At 29.6% G+C, this 22,038-nt stretch overlaps 1 protein-coding gene across 3 annotated transcripts in view; it reads right to left on the bottom strand.

Moving 5' to 3' along the window:
• The window catches only part of LOC111675381 (protein prickle), a 199,586-nt gene that overhangs the window by 51,603 nt on the left and 125,945 nt on the right, over window positions 1–22,038 (bottom strand). The window contains exon 2 of one of the 3 annotated variants that reach the window (XM_046954728.1): window positions 6,177–7,827. The exons of the other annotated variants lie outside the window; for them this stretch is intronic. Within the exon in view, the coding sequence (XP_046810684.1) occupies window positions 6,177–7,381 (1,205 nt within the window). The 5' untranslated portion in view covers window positions 7,382–7,827. The remainder of the gene's footprint in view (window positions 1–6,176; window positions 7,828–22,038) is intronic. 3 annotated transcript variants of the gene reach the window in all.

Raw genomic sequence — 22,038 nt, 5'->3', positions numbered from 1 at the left:
TTTACATGTAATGAAATATAATATTGTTTTGTAGGCTATGACAAGTTTTCGAGAAAATATGATATTTTATTTTTCTTAATCTAATTTATTACAGACAAATATTAAAAATGTAAAATAAAATTACTTGCCTTAACTGGTTATAAATTTATTAAAGAAATGAAAAAAACTCCTTACAATTTCTTGTAAAACAATGTAGTTACTGTATGTAAATTGACCATTGTAATATGGCAGATATTAAAACACATGTTGTACATACATATAGATACTATAAATTATCTATTAACAAAACGAATCGTGTCCTTTTAGTCTCATACATATTTCGATTCATTTAAATGTTGAATTATGTTTAAGTCATATTTTTTTAAGCCTGTATTTGGAAAGGAATTTTTCAAAAAAAAAAAAAAAAACTTGCATTCTCCTGCATATATCTATTATGAAAAAAATATTATGCGGAATCATGTATTTTTTCCATTAATTTATTGATGATATTGATTCATAAATGTCCCCAAAGGTCTAAAAGGTTTTTAGCTTTAATCAATTTGTTATAAATTAAAAATATGTATTTGTATTTTGTTCTCTCTAATTTTAAAAGGGTAAAAACGGATAATACAATAATAAGACAATCAGCTAGTCAATGATCAACTAAATTTCTGACCTTTATCGATTGATCAGCAGATGGACATGAATGTCGAGTGCTTAACGTAAACACCTGCATTGACGGCCGTATATGGATGTGCCTGTCCATGTACAAGCACTTTGCTGAAGTACTCGAACTATCTAATCTTTTACCACAGTAGCTCCGTTGCGGAATGACAGGCTCAAGCCTAATGCACATACTGACAAGGAAAAAACAGTCCCAACATCAGGTGAATCGATCTTCTGGTTGTACCGGAGGATGACTATCCTTATGATGCCATGAAAGATTGCATTATTTAAAATGCAATTCCCATCATCTTATGACCCATTTCAATGCATTACTTGACCTCGGCAAGCACGCGCAACCGCACTACTGAAATGGCTCTGTTGTTTCAGCAACAGCACCTAGGGACATATTTCGTAGTCCGAAACAAAATGGATCAGGGCCCCTTTTTTATGAACCTATAATGTGGCAAAGGAAATAGGAATTTCCAAAGTCAATAAATTCCAATAATTGCCCAAACAAGTAGTTGCGTAGCATGTATCAATATATCCTGTTGAAATGGAGACTTTCCTGACCGTTCACCAATTTATTGCATCAGTTCCATTCTCACGATCAGGCAACCATTGAATACTAGCCTGACAATTCCCAAGCATATACCGGCTTCCCACTGCGCGACCAGCGTCCCAATACCGATCGGGTTCAGGAATCCAGCATATGCTGCGTTGTACACAGATTTCATCAATTAAACATGTCCCCGGGAGGACAGCAGACGGACAGACTATCTGACAAGATTGACGAGGAATATGCATTTTTTGTAAAGTTTGTAAACAATTCAATATTATTTTCCAATTGAACATGTAACTTTGATGAACGACTCCATATTGATGTTATTGCAATACCGGAGAAGAGAGGTCCTAACGATTCCTCTAGTCTGCCGGAATTTGGAAGTGGCTATGGGACGAAGCGTTGGAATTGAGTTGGCATTAAAGTGTATAATACAGGATAAATGTAGGAGTATACAGAACATAATTTTCCTCATTGTCCAAGTACGTTCAGTGCAGATTTACCACAGTGTGTTCTCTGTGAACAAGAACAAAATCCTCGGCCTATTTGCATTCTTGTTTCGGTCTAACGAATACTAAACAGAGGCATGATAATAAATTGAAGAGATGTTTCTGCGTATCCGAAGTTAAGCAACGGGGCAGTAATTATCAGATATTAGATAGCTCGAGAACTCGAGCAAGGTGCTTGTACGTGGACCGGCAGAACCAAGACAAATATAGCAGTGTAAGATACACAAAGGAGCGGTACGCAGCCTTCTTAATAGCTCACCTAGGCCAACTCGGTAGATGCTCACGTAAAGTAATAAATCGTCATTAATAAATTGCGAGAATATAAATGTCATACCACAATGTTAAGGGCTCACCCAAACATAGGTTATGAGTAAAAAAATCAAAAATAATATTTGCTCTACTTGCTTATAGAAAATTTCAAAAGATTTGTTCAATTATCGTGTACTAAAATTAAACATTGATATATCCCCTAGATTTGCCCTTTTTAAGATAGTTAAGAATTTTCAAAGCTTTACAAAAACAAAGCAGATTCTTTTGAAAATCTTTTTTTTACTACAAAAATTTATAACTAAATTGCTTGTTAAATTTAATTGCTTTAAAAAAACAAGCAGCTCAATTTTTTTTATATACCAAGCCTCTGTAACTACAAATTTTGAGTTTGCAACTAATTACGACCTTATTCCCTACTTCTTTTAATGACCACCATTGGGTACTGACTAGTAGTAGTCTAAAAGGAAGGAAAATAATAAAAATCCAACAGAACGATATACACTACATAAGTATAAGACAAAAACTGGTAATAACTATAATGATGATGGTGATGATGACGATAAAGTTGATGAACGTAATAAAACCTAGTTGTGAAATTTTGGTATTGTCAAAAGCAATTTAAGACAAAAAAAATAAATTGTATGATTTTTAAAGAAAATACAAGAAAATAGCAAATAATACTCTAAAGTTTTTTCGTCGTATTTTTTTTTTTTTTTTTTTGTTTTTTTTTTTTTTTTTTGTAAAAAACCACAATTACTAAAATGAGCTGATGAACTCACTTCAAAGGTGAAGTCTACGAGTAGAAGTATTCATCACATATTTGACCATAATTTGTACAAAAATAACATATACAGAAAGCCTAAATACTTAGCAACTAAAGTATAAAGTTAAGAATGAATGGTACTGTTCTTTTTTATTATTATATTTTATGTTTTGTTAAAAAAAAAAACATTAGGTAACCGCAACATTTTTTTCGTGGCCTTTTCAACATCGTACTTAATGTAGAAAAAAATACAAAATGTTTTTTTTACTTTAAAATTGAAATTGAATCTTACTTTTTGTATTGAATTTTTTGCAACTTATGCTTTAGCAAAAAGTTCAACCGAAAGGAATGAAGAAATAAATAAAAAAAACTGTGAAATTGTTTATTGAAAGTTACGCATGCTCAGTGAAATGTAATGACTTTAGTGTCCACATCCTGTAAGTTGTACTTTGTTACACATTTTTTCTGCTTCACTTTTTTTACACTGTATAACATGTTTTTTTCTTCTTTTGGTTGCATGTGTTTCCAAACATTGCTGTATTCAATTACTTGCGGATTATATTTCAGCAATTCCATCTTCTTAGCTTTTAAGTAAAGATTATAACTTTTGAAAGTGTTTTTAAAACAGTTTTATTTTAAGGTTTTTAACATCAGTTAAGTATATTTTATGAAGAAAGTAAGAAATCTGTTTACATTAGACCGGCGCTTAAAATAAGATTTTCAATCAATTTAATATTAGAAATGTACCTTTTCGAAAATTAACATTTAATAGTAAATTTAGATTTATAAGAGTATAGCATTAAAAGACAAATTGTCTTATTATCCTTAAAAATTTTCGAAAACTCATAGGAATAGTCGCAATGGTTTGTATATACTTAAGAATTTTCTGTGGTAACATTGAAAACTCCTGCGACACAAGCCCTCAATACAAGAACGACGATAAGTAGACAACGATTGGTTAAGGAATGTTGGATACTTGTTTTGTAGGTAAATCACTATTCACAAACGCAATGGAAAAACCACAAACACCGGTCAAGCACCCACGGAAATTATTATGCATGATACAATGGGAATAAATAGACCCGTATAATCACCGGATCCGGATGGAATAATCCCGGCTGATCTGCAACACCATGCAGAATTAATCACTTCCAGGCCATTAAAGATATTTCAAGACCGGACCAACTACAATGTGACGTTCGTTCCCAAAGAAAAGAGGCACACACAAAGCGAACTATATTAAAGACGAAAGTTGATCATTATTTATATTTTAAAACTTAGAGAGAATTATTGCAGTTCAAATTATATTCTAATTCTAATTAGATTCTAAAACTCACTCTTATTTCCCTCTCAACACACTTACACTAAGGGCAAATCAGTCGATTTATAAGGTGCCTTTAACAATATAAAATTTAAGAAAACATATCAGTTTTGGAACATCTTAGTAGTGACAAATCAACAATAAGCTTTGCAAAGAACCTGCAGAATTGTCCGATCTAATATAGGAAAGGCATGGATCCAAAAAAATTGAACACATCAATTAGGGTTCCAGACAATGGTTCTTAAAATACAGCCATAAATATTATACGCAGAAAATTAGACTCAGGGTTTCGAAAATATTGCATTTGTTTGAAAGATGGTGTATATAATTTTTAGGAAATATAAATCATTGATAAAGAATTTAAAACATTCATACACGCTTGGTACCCTGGTACGCCAGGTATATACGTACGTACAACAACACTATGCAATGTTGATGTCGCAATATAAATAATTGACAATTGACAAATTTAGACAACGGATGTGGATAACATTTAGAGTTCGACAACGAATTGTTGCAATATTAAAAACGTTGCGTTGTCAACATTACATAGCGTTGTCGTACGTTTGTATATACTTGACAATAGTGCTGTAACATTTTACTACTTTTCACTACTCGATACTACTCAATACTTTTCATTTGGGTACTCAATACTACTCGATACTTTTTATACCCTAAATATAAAATATTAAGTTCTCTTCAATTCCCCATATACGCGTAAATGTCCTGAACTATATATAATTTCTCAAACAAAATTCAGTACATTAACATGAATCGTTTGGGAGGTATTCCAAAAAAGTTGTCCTTTCCCATATAATGCCATACAACGAAATTAGGAACAACATTGTTTGAATTTACTCTACCACATTTGCTCCAAGACTTCATAAACAAACTTTCTATGAATTTTATTAATGAAGATTAATCCAATCTCATAGTTGGTGTAGGGTATCATATGGTCGGGCATGCCCGACTATAATTTCTCACTTGTTAAAATTTAAAAACGTGGTAATTTTCTGTTTATTCGCTTTTTATTATAAAAAATAAATAAATTAGAAAAGTTAATTTTTATTTCAACGTTAACGAATTAAAAAAATAAATTAATTTAAAAATTTGTACTCTGAGTGTGTGCCAAACGTAACATTCTACTAGTAACAATTTACTACAAAAAGTAAATGTTTGACATTTATGCATTAATACAATTTCACTAGCTCATTGGTCTACATATATTTTGACAAATAAAATAAAAATTTTGAAAACTAAAAAATAAATAATTCAAATTAATATATAAATTCAAAATTTGTTCTAGAATTATATGTAAAAAATCAATATAGCATACACAAAGTGAATGTGGTGTGTCAAAATTTACCTTAGGTAAGAGAGATTTCATTTGGCACGGAAGAATTGAAAATTTTCCTCACCATAAGAAAGATTGGATTGAAGAAGCTTTGTGTTTGTTAGAAATCATTGAAATGTAAAAATAATAATTTTTCAACATTTTCACTTTTTAGTGAATTGCGCCTTTCTGTCATTTTGATTTGACATTTTTTTTTTGTTAAGAGTTGCATTTTTAACCCTCAGCTGAGTTGTATATTTAGCAGAGTTGCATTTTTATACTATAGCCGTTAAATTTAAACAGATTATGTTGTACTTATTTAACTCAAAAGTATTGAGTAGTTACCTTTTAGTATTGAGTACCCAAAAATTAAGGTAAATACTCGATACTCGATACCCACTACTCAATACTTTAACAGCACTACTTGACAACGGCTGTTTTTGAAAAATTTATGTAGAGTTGAAACCAGACTTGTATATATTTTTTGTAAGTGTATTGTAAAGGACTTAAAAATAATAAATATCAAAAGTTACATCCTTAAAAAGAGTAAAATGTTGTATGTTTGGTATTTTTTTCCACTGACACTGTTCTACAATCTACAAGAAAGTTTCGATTTACAAATAATAAAAATAGAATAAAAATCAAATTGTAAGGGATCTGTTATATGGAAAAATAGTTTCTTTTTAAAATCCCTGAGGTTCAATAGCTCTCTTATTGTTAAATATTATTTAGTAAAATAAAATAAACCAAATTGAAATAAAACCCAATCCACTTACTCGTTATCACTCCCCACCGTTGCAGTAGTATTTTCCAAATTACTGCACTCTTTCGTCATTAAACTCTCCTCGTCCTCTTCCCTAAAAGTGAAACTAATATTGTGAGGATCATTTAACGGTTTGAGATTTCGCGGTAAACTACGATTACGTAAATTTAAATTTAAAAACTCTAAATCACTTTCACTTAATTTCAAATCATTTTGAGTAACACTCTGTTGACCAGCATTTCGTTTTGGTGGCAGGGCAGGCTTATCTTCTTCAAATCCCTCGAATGTCATGGAATTTGGTTCTGGTTCTTGTTCTGCCTCGGTATAAAGATTAAAATATTTTGAAACATTTTCTAGAGCAGATGGTGGAGGATAAGAAGGTTTTTTGCCACGTATTAAATCACCTAAACGATCTTCATCGATACCAATGCCCAAGAGAAAGGGATCATCTAGTAACGTGTGTTTGGCATTTTGTTTTGTGGGTTCATCCAACAATTGACATTGGTTCGTTGGAAGTTGCTCCTGTTGCTGTAATTGTTTGTTAAGCGAATGGTGATTAAGGCTTAAATTTTTTAAAGTTTCCAAAGTATCGCGCAAGTGTTTGGTGGGTTTCTTATTAGTGGCTGATGTCGTTGAACATGTATCATTTGTATCGCCACCGCCCTTTCGATGTCCTCTTAAAGAACGTAAAAGACGTTTACTTTTTCTTAAGGTACTATTGCCACTGCTGGTATCTACTCCACCTGAACCATTGATTGTATCACATTTTAAGGGAAATAAAGCCACTGGCGCTTGATGTTGTTGTTCTTTGGTTGTTATTGTTGTTAAATTAATATTGTTTGTTATCTTTGTTGTAGTTGAGTGCTTATCGCCTGCTCCATCTTCAGCATCTTCGTCTAATTGTGTTTCGATAAAATCTATGGCAACCGTATCATACTCGGCCGTCTGGTCCTCCGGACTCTTGTTATTGTCATTTTCATTATTTAACTCACTTGTTAAGTCTGACGATATTGTTGCTGCTGTTGTTGTTGTGGTTGCAGTAGCTGTTGAAGTTGTTGTTGATAATGCCAATCTTTGTGCAGCAGCTTTGCTATAAACTTGTCGATAATATTTCTGTTGATCACCATACAAGAAACAAACACGCCACCATTGTTTGCATGCCAGCAAATTGGCGGTACGTGGTACTACGGGATCAATTGATGATGACATGCTTTCCATGTTGTACTAGTTGTTTTTATTATTATTGTTGCTGTTACTTTGGATATTGTTATTATAATTTTCCCTTTTTTCACAAAGAGGCTGTTCCACAAGGATTTGTGTAAATTTACAAAAATTACAAAAAATTGCTGTCCATGTAACTATTTATTGCAACAGACTGAGGGTACTCGAACTTGTGGTAATTATTTTTAGTAATATTTTATTAGTTTTTTGTTGCTGATGTTGTTTGGAGAATTTTGTTAACTTTTTTTCTATAAATTTACTTGTACTAGACTGTAATTGAAACAAGATTCTTGTCCATAATTAAATTTGGTATTTAGCATACGTGTATCTCAGCAACATATCTTTTCATCCGTTCTGCATACGTTTTAATTTGTTTGTACTTGTAACAACTTTGCCATCATCATTATTATCTTACTGATCATCATTATCATCATATGTGGTCTCTAAGGAAATAGGAGAAAAATAGTTAGATTTTTTTTTTTGCAATTTGACCAACGTAAGATGTGGTTCCATTGTCACTTTGTTCACCTGAGATGCTTGTATATTATGTTTTTGCCACTAATTGTTAAAATATTGTTTTTTCTGTTGTTGTTTCAATTAATTTATCCAACGAATATATTAGAAACTAACATAGTTCCTACAATAGATTCATGTTTTATTTAATAGGTTTTTTCAATTATATTTTGTAATGAAAAAAACACAGATTTCTGTTAACCATAAAAAGGCACAATTAGTTGACTTAAAAATGAATAAATTTTAAAATTTTATAATATTTTAATAACATTAAGTAAACAGTAATAATTATTATCTGCTAATTTGTTACAGAAGTCTATTTTATAAATTGAAAATTCATGTAAAAATGTACATATTTCAATCTAATTTCAAGATAAATCATTCCATTAGATATTTGCTATGAAGATTTGTTCAATTCTCAATCGCCATTGTAACGTTGTATAGTTATATGTCATAATTTGTTATATGTAGTAATAAACAAATTACAACATACAACAGTACAACACTGATTATGAATTGGTAAATTATTTTTATAATTTAAAAGGCAATATGCTGCTATTTTAATAAAAATATCTTATTATAAGTGATACTAAAATCCTGGCAATACATTGTACACTGAATGTACACTGCGTTCATGAGCCTATTTCGACTTACGGAGCTCTTGTTTGCTGGAAAACTGTGGATATTAAGACTCACTATTCCAAACAAGGTACAAAGATATGCAGCTCCTGCAATCACTGACTCTATGAGCTCCACCTCAGGCCAGTCTAGAGACGATGCTAAATAAAACTCCCCTTGATATATTCATAAAATGCATTTCTGCTAAATCTGCTCTGAGAGTCAAACAAACGAACGGGCTGAAGCATGATCGTATTGGTCACGACTTTATTCTACAACTGATGGGAACGTGAATTATTGCGCAAGAAACGGACTACATACCACTTATATTGAATTTGAATTGGTCACTTAAGACAAGGAATGATTGGGACGCGAATAATCTACACTGAAGGTTTAACCCCAGAAAAAGGACGGGATCGAAAAATTTCTCCAAAAGACTTGATCTTCTGCTGCACGGTCTTTAAGGTAAAGTTATATGCCATCGACACAGCTACGAGAACAAACCGGGAACTGAATTCGACTATACACATATGCTTGAACAGAATCAAGGCATAACTCCAACGTTATTAATTCGAAATATCTTCGCAATTGTTTTAATCAACTATCAACACTATCACGTTGAGTTGATATTGGTTCTAGGACATGACGGCATTGGAGGAAATGACGTATCTTATGATTGCGCGATTCAAGGATAGTGCCGAGACTTAACTCTTGCACAATACCCAGGAGAAATTATAAAAATTGATAGATGAGTGGATTTTGAGTGAGTCGGAACTCAGGTGGTTAACTATCACCACTTGTAGAATATCGTGACACCTCTGGCCAACTCTAACAAAGAATAGAACTAGGACTCTCTTATCTCTTAGTAAAAACTCGATTAGGACATATGTCGGAATGTATACCTGGCTACCCACGTTATAGCTACTGTATAAGTTGTTTGAATGACGAAGATGAGGAGTCGGTGCAACATCTTCTATTTGACTGCTTGTGAGGACAAGGTCACATACTACTCTATCTTTTCCATGATCTAGACTGTCTCAGAGAAGTGTTACTAGTAAATATGATCAGTTTTATTAGACTATATCGACTGGTTCTCATGGCGACCGCAGGAACAACATGATCAATGAAATTAGAGAGGGAAACTATTTTCCTTTTTTATAAACACTTATTATTAAAGAATGAGAGTTACCTTTTACGTAACCTAACTTAAAATCCAAATAAAATTATTTTTCTATAAAAAAGACATAATCGTAACAACAAAATGACGATCATTAGATAAATCACATTCTATTATAATAATTGTAAGATAACACATTTTATAGTTTTTAAATGACATTTTAAGCATTAATTAATGCAGAGATTCAATGGAATTTCAAACTGACATAGATACGTTATGTATCCACATTCATTTTAAGAATATATGTAACTAATGAACTAAGGTTACAAAAATATTTTATTATTATTTTATTACATTTTTAAAACCAGCAACACAAAATGAAAAAAAATGAAAATAAAAGCCAAATAAAAACTGTAAAAATTTCTCTCAACAGAAAGTGATAAAAAACCAATCCATACATTACAAGATATTATTGAAAAAAAGTAGCTAACGGTGAATAGAAAATTACTACAATGGGGAAAAGAATGAATAAATATTTAGAAAATAAAATGGAAAATGACAAAAATGTATTGAAAACGAAAAGATTACATTGTTATTAAATATATAGAGATATCTAGAAGAGAATGCTATCGGTTAACCGATTATTATTTGATAATCATATACATCATATATGTTTTTGAATATGTAACTTTTGAAATATATTGTTATGTTTTCTCATCAGAGTTTTCGTATTTACTTGTTGCTTTCAAGAGAAACAGGCCACTTTTTATGGTTTTCATTAACTTAAAATAATGATTTAACCGATTAAAATGAATAATCGAATAATCCAGTATTTATAATTTAACACAATAGCGATGCATTAGAGTTGCATGCCGCTTTTCATTTCACAAAAAAAAAAAAAAACAATAGAATGTAAACAGAAGCTCAAAAAAAATATTTTTTATGATACACAGCATTAAGTAGATTTCTTTAGAACCCATCGTTAAACAAAGGTGTATAGATACAAAAAAGATGATTGAGCTTATGGGGTTTTTGTTTTTGTTCCTGTTCAAAACAAAAAAAGTGACAAAAATGGCAAAAAATACAACTGAACTTGAAATACATTACCAATTCCATCAATGCAGAAATCAATTTCGTTCTACTCTTAGAGATTTCATAAGAAACGCATGGCACACATTAAACATACTTAACAGAATTAAAAAGAATCTTTGGTTGAAATGGATGGATAACTTAAAAGTAAATAATAAAAACACATGGGACTGATAATATGATACTGATTATTATGTGGCCGGATACATGTTACTTTAACACTCGATTTATATCTTGCGAATGTGTATGTGTGTATTGAGTAATGCTGTATGAAAGTGGCTAGAGCGAAAGCTGTTTGCAAAACTTTCAAAGCAAAACAAATAAAAGATCTTACGCAGCAGATAATTTAGAGAAAATCTTATTTCTATAAATGGAGTTATAGGATTAGATTGTTACATGTTAATGCATAAGTATTTATTTTTCAGTAAGTTTAAAAAAGTTTTAGAAAATATCATGATTTATTGCTTACTTTTCATTTTTATATGTAAATTATTTAGATAGCATAACAGAGAGGATCATATTCTATTGCCATTAATAAGAACTGTAGTTAACTTAAATATTAATATTTAGGTACGAAAAAAACTCAATCTCTCAATTATGTTAGTAATCACTTGTGACTGATCATTTCATACCTATAGCGAGAAAGTTAAAAAGATAAGTACTTATAGTTATAATAGGTTAAAAGAACAGACAGATAATCATATATTATGTTGATCGTTGCATTGGTACTTTATTGATCGTTACAATTTACATTTTAAACATAAACGTGCTGCATGCGCCAAAGACATTCGTAACAACATCATTAACAATCCAAATAGTTACATACTACTCAATATTATACATCCCAGTCAATCAGTACATAAAAGGCAGTTACAAAACCACAAAACATCCCATTTAAAATTGATATACATAAGTCGAGATATTAACGTATTTATATAACGACAACGTGTTGGATACATTGACTATAAGTTGTGAAATTTCAGTCGTCTCTTAATCGCTATTTAAAGTGTTATTATGTCACTCTACCTCAACAGACAGTTTTGGGGTACTTTCTTATTCAGATCGGAGTTAAATTAAACAAACATTTGTATTACAAATTATAGAAAATTAAGAAAGTGTCATTTGAAGAACAAAGTGCAGTTCCAAAAACTTAGGGTTACCCTAGCAACCGACTGTACATGCGAAAAGCTGTTTTAATGTGTGTTTGTCTTCTGCATTTTTCGGATTCATTGACTGTTTTACTATTTTCAGAAGTTTTGTATAGTTATAGAATAAAGTTATTTCGTCTTCTGAAGGGGTAATTATTGACCGATCCTCGCAAAATTCGAAACTTTCTCTTATAAAAATTTGGTTAAGAGATTTGCGTTCGCATAAGACTTAGTTATGTGGATTTTCGTCGTTATACTAGTATTTTTAAACTAGTTGTGATTGTTAAAACTGTTTTTCGGTGCCACTTGTGTGGGGGCTATGTAATAACGTAGACCCATATTCATCACGAGAGGGACCGAGTGGTCCCTCTCGTGATTTCAATCGACAGACGGACAATATATTTATATATATATATATATATATATATATATATATATATTATATATATATATAATTATATTATATATATATATTATATATATATATATATATATATATATATATATTAATATTATGTATATATATATATATATATATATATATATATATATTAATATATATATATATATTTATATATATATATATATATATATATATATATATATATATATATATATATATATATTATATAATTATATATATAATATATATATATATATATATATATATATATATATATATATATATATATATATATATATATATACTATTTATGGTTTTAGAATGTTCCTCTTTTATGGCTTCTAATTCAATCAAAAAAAAAAATTTAATCCTAATTTCTAGATTCAGTCTTTCAGAATCGTTTAAAAGTATGAGTGAAAGAACAAAACTATACCAAAAACTTCTCTATGTGTAGGCGACAAACAATGGTGATGTAAACTCAATGTCTCGTCGCCTTTTTGTTTTTGATAAGATCAATAAATTAAATTTTCTAATAGATAGTGGAGCAGAAGTTTCAGTTTTACCTTCCACTAAATTCCAAAATAGTAACAAATTATCAGACATTGTTTTACTTAACCGCGGCTAACGGCTCTAATATTTCTACGTATGGAAAAAAACTTCTCACTATTGATTTAGGCTTACGGCGAGAATTTCCATTTATATTTCTTATTGCTAACATTTCGAAACCTATAATCGGTGCAGATTTTCTTAGTAAATACGGTCTTTTAATAGATGTAAAACACAAAAGATTATTAGATTCCCTCACGATTTTAAAAGTAAATGCAATATCATCCACATGTAATATATCATTACCTAAATTATTTGCCAATGATAATAAATACACTCAATTATTAAAACAGTTTCCCTCATTAACTGCGGAACCAGATTACACTAAACCTGTGAAACATTTAACGGTTCATAGATTGAATTGAAGCTTTGAAGATTAGATCCCTTAAAATATAAAGTAGCTAAGACGGAATTTGAATTTTTAGTCAAAGCTGGAATTTGCAGACCATCAAACTCTTCTGTTTCTTCAGCACTTCATCTTGTCCCAAAAAAGGATCCCAACAATTGGCGATGCTGCCAGGAGTATATATTTAATGTAAATGTATATATAACTCTTAAATGCAAATTTTGACCAGTTACGAGAAGTAATTCAATACTCAAGATATATGTAATTTTTAAACGCAAATGTTGGCCAGTTACGATCAGAAATTTAACACTCAAGATTTTAAAATACCAAGATCAATTTTTTCAAAATATAAGCAAAGCACTTGAAATAATTATTAGTCAAGATTATCAATATTGGACAATATTCATTGATTTCAAACTACATATATATATATATGAACTATCAGTACCTTATGAATAATAATTTACGAGAAACTTATTAATTAAGAGGATGATACTCAAAATTTTCTATTAAGGAAGGATAAAAAAAGAGAAAGAGTTATCTAAAAATAAACTGTCATTGGTATATAAGTATTAAAAATAACGTTTATTAATTTGTTAATTTTGTTAAACATTTAGTTGTTTGTTGTTTTGTTAATTGGTTTGTTTATATTATTTTTAATACCGTTGTTAACTCTTCTGCCGAATAGTGATAGTGGGAGCCCTTTTTTCCATTTTTTAGGAAATAATATATTTTCCAAAAAATATCAAAAATAACTTTAATTCGTATTATTGAATATTCGAATAATATTTGTATCCGAATTTCCTAAAAGTACGAAATTTATGCCCGGTTTTTTTAATAAGGTACGAATATAATTTTAAACTTACTTCCATATTGACAGGTTTGAAAGAAACATGAAGTCCAATAAAGTACCATAAAACAGTTTTTACCCGTTCACTAATAAAAGAACAGCATTTTTTTTTTTTTTTTTGAAAAGGTTTTAAATTACATAAACTACAGTAAATTTTGATTCAAATAATCATTAAAAATGTAGGGTGTGTAATTATCTATTATGTACATAATATTTACAAACAATTGCATTATTTTAACTAAGCAAATGTATTTAATTTTTTTTTTTATTTTTCCGTTGCAAACTTTTCGAGATAATCTGTTCTATATAACGTAACAAAAAAAAACAAGAACACAAAAAACAGTAGACTTTGAAGACAAAAATACTTATAAAGCCAAAAGCATTAAATACGGAAGTAATCGATCGATATTGAATCGTGAGCTTTTGAAGTTTTTACTTTTTTTTCTTGCAACTTTAACCAATTTTAGTCCACTTTTTTGTTGTTTTCGCTAAAATGTAGTTTCAACTACTTGCTAGTACTAAACCACGCTGCTGCATTAAAAATCAACAAGAAACAGAAATAAAACTGAAATACTGGCCAATTTTTTTTCTTCTTGCAACATCATGCCTTTTGTTGTTGCCTCGTCTGCTACTGCAACAATTTATGTTTATGTGGCAGTATTCAGGCTACAATCAACAACAATCAGTATCAGAAATTGGAAGTGAGTACCTTTAATAATAATAAAACTTAAACTAAAACTAAAATCGAAACTAAAGAGAGAAAAAAGAACAACAATGGCAAAGTCAATTTTGATTAAGTCACGGTCGGTAATGGTTTCTATAATACAAATTTGTTATTTTTGTATTTTATTCTCTTTTTGGATAAACTTTTTTTATTTTTTTACACAATTTGCAATTTTAAGAAATTCAATTAAAATTTTGTCTAGAGATAAAGTATTAATACAATAAATTATTGTTTTAGTACTAGTACTTACTCTTAAGTACTTATTCATTGTAGTTTTTGCTAATAAAACAATATTACAAATTTCAAAAAGAAAAAAAATTGCTCTTGGCATTGTTATTTTTTCTGTTGTCTTAAATTTTCCACAGTAACAACTACAACAACTTCAGCAGCAAAAGCAGCTTATTAAGTTAAAGAAGCATTTTAGCACAACTTCATAAATCAACACTAATAGTTTTTAAACACGAGCATTTGATGTTTCTTTCCACCTTCTTTTTGCACAATAACAACAGCAACAATGCGTAGGAATAATACCCGGTAGATCTGTCTGACAATCCCTTCTTGACCAATAAAACTATTGTATAATAAGAAATAATTAAATAAAAATTTAAAGATATTTTTGCAAAAGATTATTTTTGAAGAGAAAAATAACTTAAAGAGAAATACAAAAATTGTCAAAGTACCTACTCTGTAGATTACTAAGTGACTGTAAAATGACAATTAATCAACTTAATGCTAGAAAATATGTAATATGTAAAGTGGCAAATAGAAATAGAAACTTTACTACAGGATACTATGCCAACGCTGATCAACAGTGTGAAACAAAATTAGTGATTTTAAATATATTTTGTTGCATTTCGAAACTAGGTGTCTATGGATCAGCGTTGGCAGTAGGCATTTAAATTATTTGTTTTGTTCTAAACTGCCCACTCTATAGGAAAATATAAAAAAGTTAAAGTTAAAATTAAATTTTGCTCAATATTTTTCATGAACTACTGTATATTACAGCAATTTTATGTTTGCAGTTGCAGTTATTAGAAGGTGTGCCACTTTCACAATGCATTTAATTTATTTTGTTAGAACAATTTTCTTGCATTCTTACTTTAAAAAAAATACGTTTTAAAAATAATACGTTCAATATATTCATGAAGTAGCTATTTTTAATTATATAATAGTAGTTAAAAACCACTTTGTAGCTATAATAATGAAAATATATTTTCTGTCAGTTTTACTATTTTCTACTTATTAAATGAAATCATTGAAAAATAACAAGTAGACAAACATACATATGTTTATATTTTCTTGTCAATATTTAGCACTTTTAATTCGATATCTGTATCTGTTGAAATACTAAATCAACCAGTAACAATTTCACTTATACGGTAAGCAATCAAGTAAGTAAAGTAAATTTACATACGTCATGGGTTAATAGGGTTAATTTTTGCTCGAAGTGATTCGAAAAAAATACTGGTTTCAAATGTGCCTAACCACCTTTCCCCGATTTATAATCGGTTTAAGACATGTTTTCTGCGAGATGCGAGATATAACTATCGGAAAAAGGTTTACCAGATGGGGGAATTTAATCTCCTTTACTGTTTAATTAAAAGCTTCTTAAGAATGCTGTTATGCAAGAAAGCGAAACATTTTTAAGTGGAAATCGAACCCACCACCTTCGGTCTACCAGACTAGAACACTAACCACTAACTTACCGAAGACCACTAAGGTTATCTTAGTATCTTTTAAACCCTTTTTTCTGAATAGCGTCAACAAGGCATATCACAGCTGGGCGCTAGGCAGAAGATCAATAGGTTCATGCTGTTTAGGTATAAGTGATGGTCAACCAAGGCTGTGAAAGCATTACTAGATAAATTGAAACATATACATATAAGATATGAGGAGGCACTTACAACCGAACGACTATTAAATTTATGTGGGTGGCTATACACAAATATCGGAATTGCCCAAAAATTCCATAGCCAAGCGAAATATTACAGCAAATCCGTTGTTACACGAGTGGATCTAAACTGTGGGGCAGAGGAAGGTGGGTTGTCAGGGTTTCTACATTGAAGACCCAGAACAACCCTCACGAACACTGATTGAAAATTCTCAAATTCTCAAATTATGCCCAGAAAACTGAGTTTCTGAATATCGTGTTTTTTGTGTTTACAAAATAATTTTCATGGAAAACAAACAAAAAAAGATCCGAAAGTGGACTATTATATAAGTCTGCTATTAACCTAACCAAACTAGTAACTTTAAATCGTTATTTGCATAAAATTACATAATGTCTAAATGTCCCAGTGTGAAAGATGCTTAGGAGCATTTCATCGGATATGAAGAAATAAATGTACATCATATTTTCAAACTAATAATTGACAAATATTGCAAAAAATATCTGTACAAGTCTATTTATTCAACATCAATGTCAAAAATCTGAAAGCTTTCATTTTAATAAACGACTATAAATTAATCCTGTAATCTTAATGTAATCATTATACTAATACTCAAATTAAACTTTAATTTAACTCTAATGCAGCCAATGTAACTACATAATTTACTTTATGTCGTAATATCTTGTGAAACAAGCTAATAAACTAAAACATTGTTGCAAGTTGTCCCCTCTATTGTTTATTGGTTTGTTTGATGACAATTCTACTATTTTAATGAATCTTGAATTATTATTTATCTTGTTTGTAATCGAAATAAAACTGACATGATTCATATAATAAAATTTGAAATTTATTAGAAAAGCCGCTAACAGCGTATGATAAGTATGTCAACCCACGGTCATAATTTATACTCGACATTCTAATAAAAACAATACAATTATAAAATTCTTTTGAGAAAAATCCATACAAATGGATTTTTTTTAATGTATAGTTGCACTGTGCACAGTGCATGTGTAGTAGAAAAGCATGAAATTTCTAATTTACTTATTTGAATAAATTTATTGAAATTTTCATAACAATAAGAAACAACCAGACAACAGCAACATCTAGTAAATATTAAATTGTCAAACACTTTATGAACTGGAAAGTTTTTTTCTTTTCCTTTGTCGTTTCTTTATCAAACAGCATCAAGCAAAAAACTCGTATTAGAATTGTAGAAAAAATACACACGTACAACAAAAAAATCAAAGAAAAGTGTTAAAGAAAATCAAATGAAATTGTTAAATTTATTGTCCATTTAAGTCTTCGCTGCTTCTTGTTTTGTTCCATAGATATTTTCCAACTACTAAAACTCTTCACAGTCGTTTGAATAAGAAACATAAAGTTTTCTAACAATATTGTTTGTTTTAAATGAATCCACATGGAAAACATGTTGTCACCCGTCCGTCCAACTATCCAACAAGCCACAGAATAGTGTGGAATTAAGAACAACAACAATAAAAAAGTGTCATTGCCATTATTAACTGAGACATGGCACAACTGTAGATTGTATGTAGCCTTTGGTGTTGCTTGGTTAAGCAGGTGATAAACTAAATAATTAATAACTATTGATATGAACCATTTTTTTCTTCTTTTTTAACAGAATTGGAAAAGTATATAATCTATACTCTTAGTTCACAGCTCTAAAATGTTTACGGAGAAATTATAAAACATTTGGTACGAAAGAATTGTCCAATTCACAATCGGTATTGTACGGTTGTATCGTAGTATGTGGTAATTTTTTTATAATTGATTTGTTTTTGTTTCAAAAATGTTTATGTCATACAACGCTACAACTATAAGACATCGATTGTGTATTGGGCAAATATATATGAGCAGATACAATCAAATCAAAACTTCATATTGTTTTTTTGGTAATTTAAAGTATTAATTAAGTTAAGGAGGATGTATACAGCATAGAAATACACATAAACCACAATTTTTATAAACCTTATATCCATGGAACATTAAATACGATTTTGATATATAAAGATATCGTGAATTCCCAATTTTCAAATTACTTGAACATGTTTCTATGTTTAATTTCATCATTTGCATATTTCAATCTGCTAGTTGTATGATTCATGTAATCTATATACATTTTTACATATGTGTAAAGATAAGAAGAGAAACACCCCTTATTTAAAGGTTCCAGAAGTCCTTATTTGAGGAATAAAATATGTTAATCACTTACGCATGTGTACTGGTTTAGGTTTAGATTTTGTGGCCTCCGGTAGGTTAGTGTTCTAGTTTGGTAGTCTGGAGGCGGTGGATTCGCTTCCCACCTGATACACTGATTAATGAGCGCACAATAGACCCGATAGATGCCTAGGTGTATTTCTTCGGATTTGATGTATATTAATCCTCCTTTCAAACTAACTAACTAACTAACTAACTAATTTATTAGTTTAACAAAATATGCATTAAAAACACTCATTAGTATCTTACAAACATTCAACGAGCGTATTAGAACCACTCAAACAGTAAAGGTCTGTCATCTTTGTGTTATATTCATCAGTCCATTCTTCCATATTCATATTTCAGATCTAGTCAGATTGACTTCCTTTTTTACGTCGTCAGATTTACTTTCTCATTCTCGATTATTCCCGGTTTATGATGGTACATATGTACATGATGCAAAACTTATCTCTGGCAGAGTATTCTGTTAATTCTCTTTTCATTACTTAAAATATAATTGTAATTTAAGCATTATCAATTACAATTACTTTTAATTGTAATTGAAATTTTGTCAATAACGATTATTTGTAATTGAGAATTTTGTTCTTTATAATTATATGTTATTTGTTATAAGTGATATTTAAGTTTCAATTACAAGTAATTGTTTTTGTCAAAACTTTAATACAATTACAAATAATTGTAATTGGTGGGTTAATTAAAACTTACAAATAATTGTAAGTTTTAAGTCGATTAAAATTGCATGTAATTGTATTTGATTACTGCTCAATTACACATTGATTTTATTAGTTAATAGATCTGTTCAAAGACTGGTTAATAGACTAATCCATGGAATAGACCCTAGACTAGTCCATATTTTATCTATTGACCCGTCAATGTGTTAGTTCATACGCTAGTAAAAAGACAAGTTTTAAGACGTCTCAAAAAAAACTTTGAAATGAAAAGTACTTTTTGGAGATATTGAATACCATTTCAATTTTCTATGCCTGTTAAAATACCACATTCAAACCCACTATTTAATTCCTTTAACACACTGCTTTGAATTAAATTTTCTACGTTGCTTAGTTAGTTATTGGTTGTTTTTAAATTTAGTTTCAAACTTCTAGTTTCTTCGTCGTCTGTTCGTACGGTTGGTTGACACATTTATTATAATTTTAAGTATCACTTTGTATACAGAAGTTGTCTACAGAATATTGGTTGAGGTTTTGAATTAACTTTTTCTTGATTTTTATTGTCTTCGAGGAGTGGTACTTAATGGAAAATTATTATTCTCAAATTATTTTGTTCTTTTTTGCTTTTAATTCAAATCAAAAAAAATTGTTTTCATTGTTAATTTAAGACTTTCTCTGACATTTAATGTAAATAAGAGAAAAATCCAAGATTATGCAAAATTTATTAATTGAGATTTTTGGTATTGTTGCAAACTCGAGTAGCGTGTATTTGAGAAGAAAAAAAGTTTTCAACATCAAGAACCTAAATTTCATAGTAGTATTATAATAGAACTTTTTAAACACATGAATAAACTAAAAGAAAAACTGTATACATCATTGTAATTGTAACACTCGTCATGTTTTTTATTGTTGTCTATTCGTAGACGAAGACAATAATAAAATCATCTTTTATTTCATTTTAAACTTCCGGCTTATTACCTGAAAAATAAAACTAACATTAACAAAAAACAATACATTTTTATTCTGAAATACTTTAAAAAAGTTACAACTTGTTGCTACAACAAGTACAATGTAGTAAAGTACAAAACCATACAATTTTCAAGGCAGATTCCAGCAGATTTTGTAAAGTCAATATATGTCTCCTCCATATATCTTAAAACTTGCTGACTTGAAGTTTTATTTTTTATTTTAAATGGATGCAATGGGATACTTTATTCGTCCCAGGTAAACAACTGTGTAATCTATCTTCACCCTAGCTTCTCTGAATGAAATAGTTTGTATTAAATTAAACTTTATATTTTAAAAATAAGTTGTTTTACTCGTCAGAGTCTGACTCTGCATTTGAAATCTATCTTGCATCAATTTATTGTATTATCAGTTTATATAAGTGATAATATGGAACTGTATCTTTGAAAAGCAGGGATTGCAATAAATACATATACAAATTCTTACTAACAAAAAATATAATGCAATCAAGGTATTTCAAGTACATACATGAATGTCTTCTGTAACATTCTGTATCATGCCAAGATTCCTGATAGAAAAAGTCAAATACAATAAAAGTATGCATCATTTCTTAACACGCGATCTTAATAATGCTTTGTATTTTTATTTTAGTGTTTTTTTTTTTGTTGCTGTTAGATGATGATAATGATTATTTTATTATTATTATTGTAACAATTGTTACAGTTGCTACTGCCACATGATGTACAGCTCAGTTTGTATTCATAGTTAACAAAAGGAATAATACAACAATAACATTATGTTGCTTCAAAAAGATCTTAACTCAATTCACCTACTAAATTAATGTGTTTGTGGAAACCCGAGAAATGTTTAAGATTTTTATCGCATTAAATTGTTTTGTTTTTCTCCTTTTTGACAAGTTTTAAATTAGAAATCAATATATATAAAAGAGTAGCGTTACTGACTGACTGATTCATCATCGCACAGCCCAAACGGCTGAACCTAAAATCATGAAATTTTGAGAGTTGATGTGTTTTTGGTTATGTAGATCCACTAAGGAGGGGTTTTTGGAAATTTGCACATTTACGGGTTAAAAGGGGAAAAAACGGGTAAAACAGGTTTGCTTAATTATCTTACACAATAGTAATGATACCAGCAAAATTTTAAATGCACCTGTATCTACTCTTAAAATGGGCAGATGGGTGTCTGGTACTTTTTTGAAATTCGTACTTTTAAGGGGTAAAATGTGTAACAAAAGTGATTTTGGTACCTTTTTTGGCCCTTTATAACTTTTGAACTAATTAACATAATAAATTTTTTCTAAATATTTTAGATACATCTCTCAAAATTATGAGACACCTGTTTCGTACTTTTTTAAAATTCAGTCCTTTTTGGGTGTAAAAGGGAGAAAACTGCATTTATAGTACTTTTTTAGCACATTAAGAAAACTTTTTCAGTTTATTGAATTATTCCTAATAAATTGCG

Source organism: Lucilia cuprina, chromosome 6, assembly GCF_022045245.1.
Source record: "Lucilia cuprina isolate Lc7/37 chromosome 6, ASM2204524v1, whole genome shotgun sequence".
Classification (NCBI taxonomy): Eukaryota; Metazoa; Arthropoda; class Insecta; order Diptera; family Calliphoridae; genus Lucilia; species Lucilia cuprina.
This window is presented reverse-complemented; position numbering and strand designations above follow the sequence as displayed.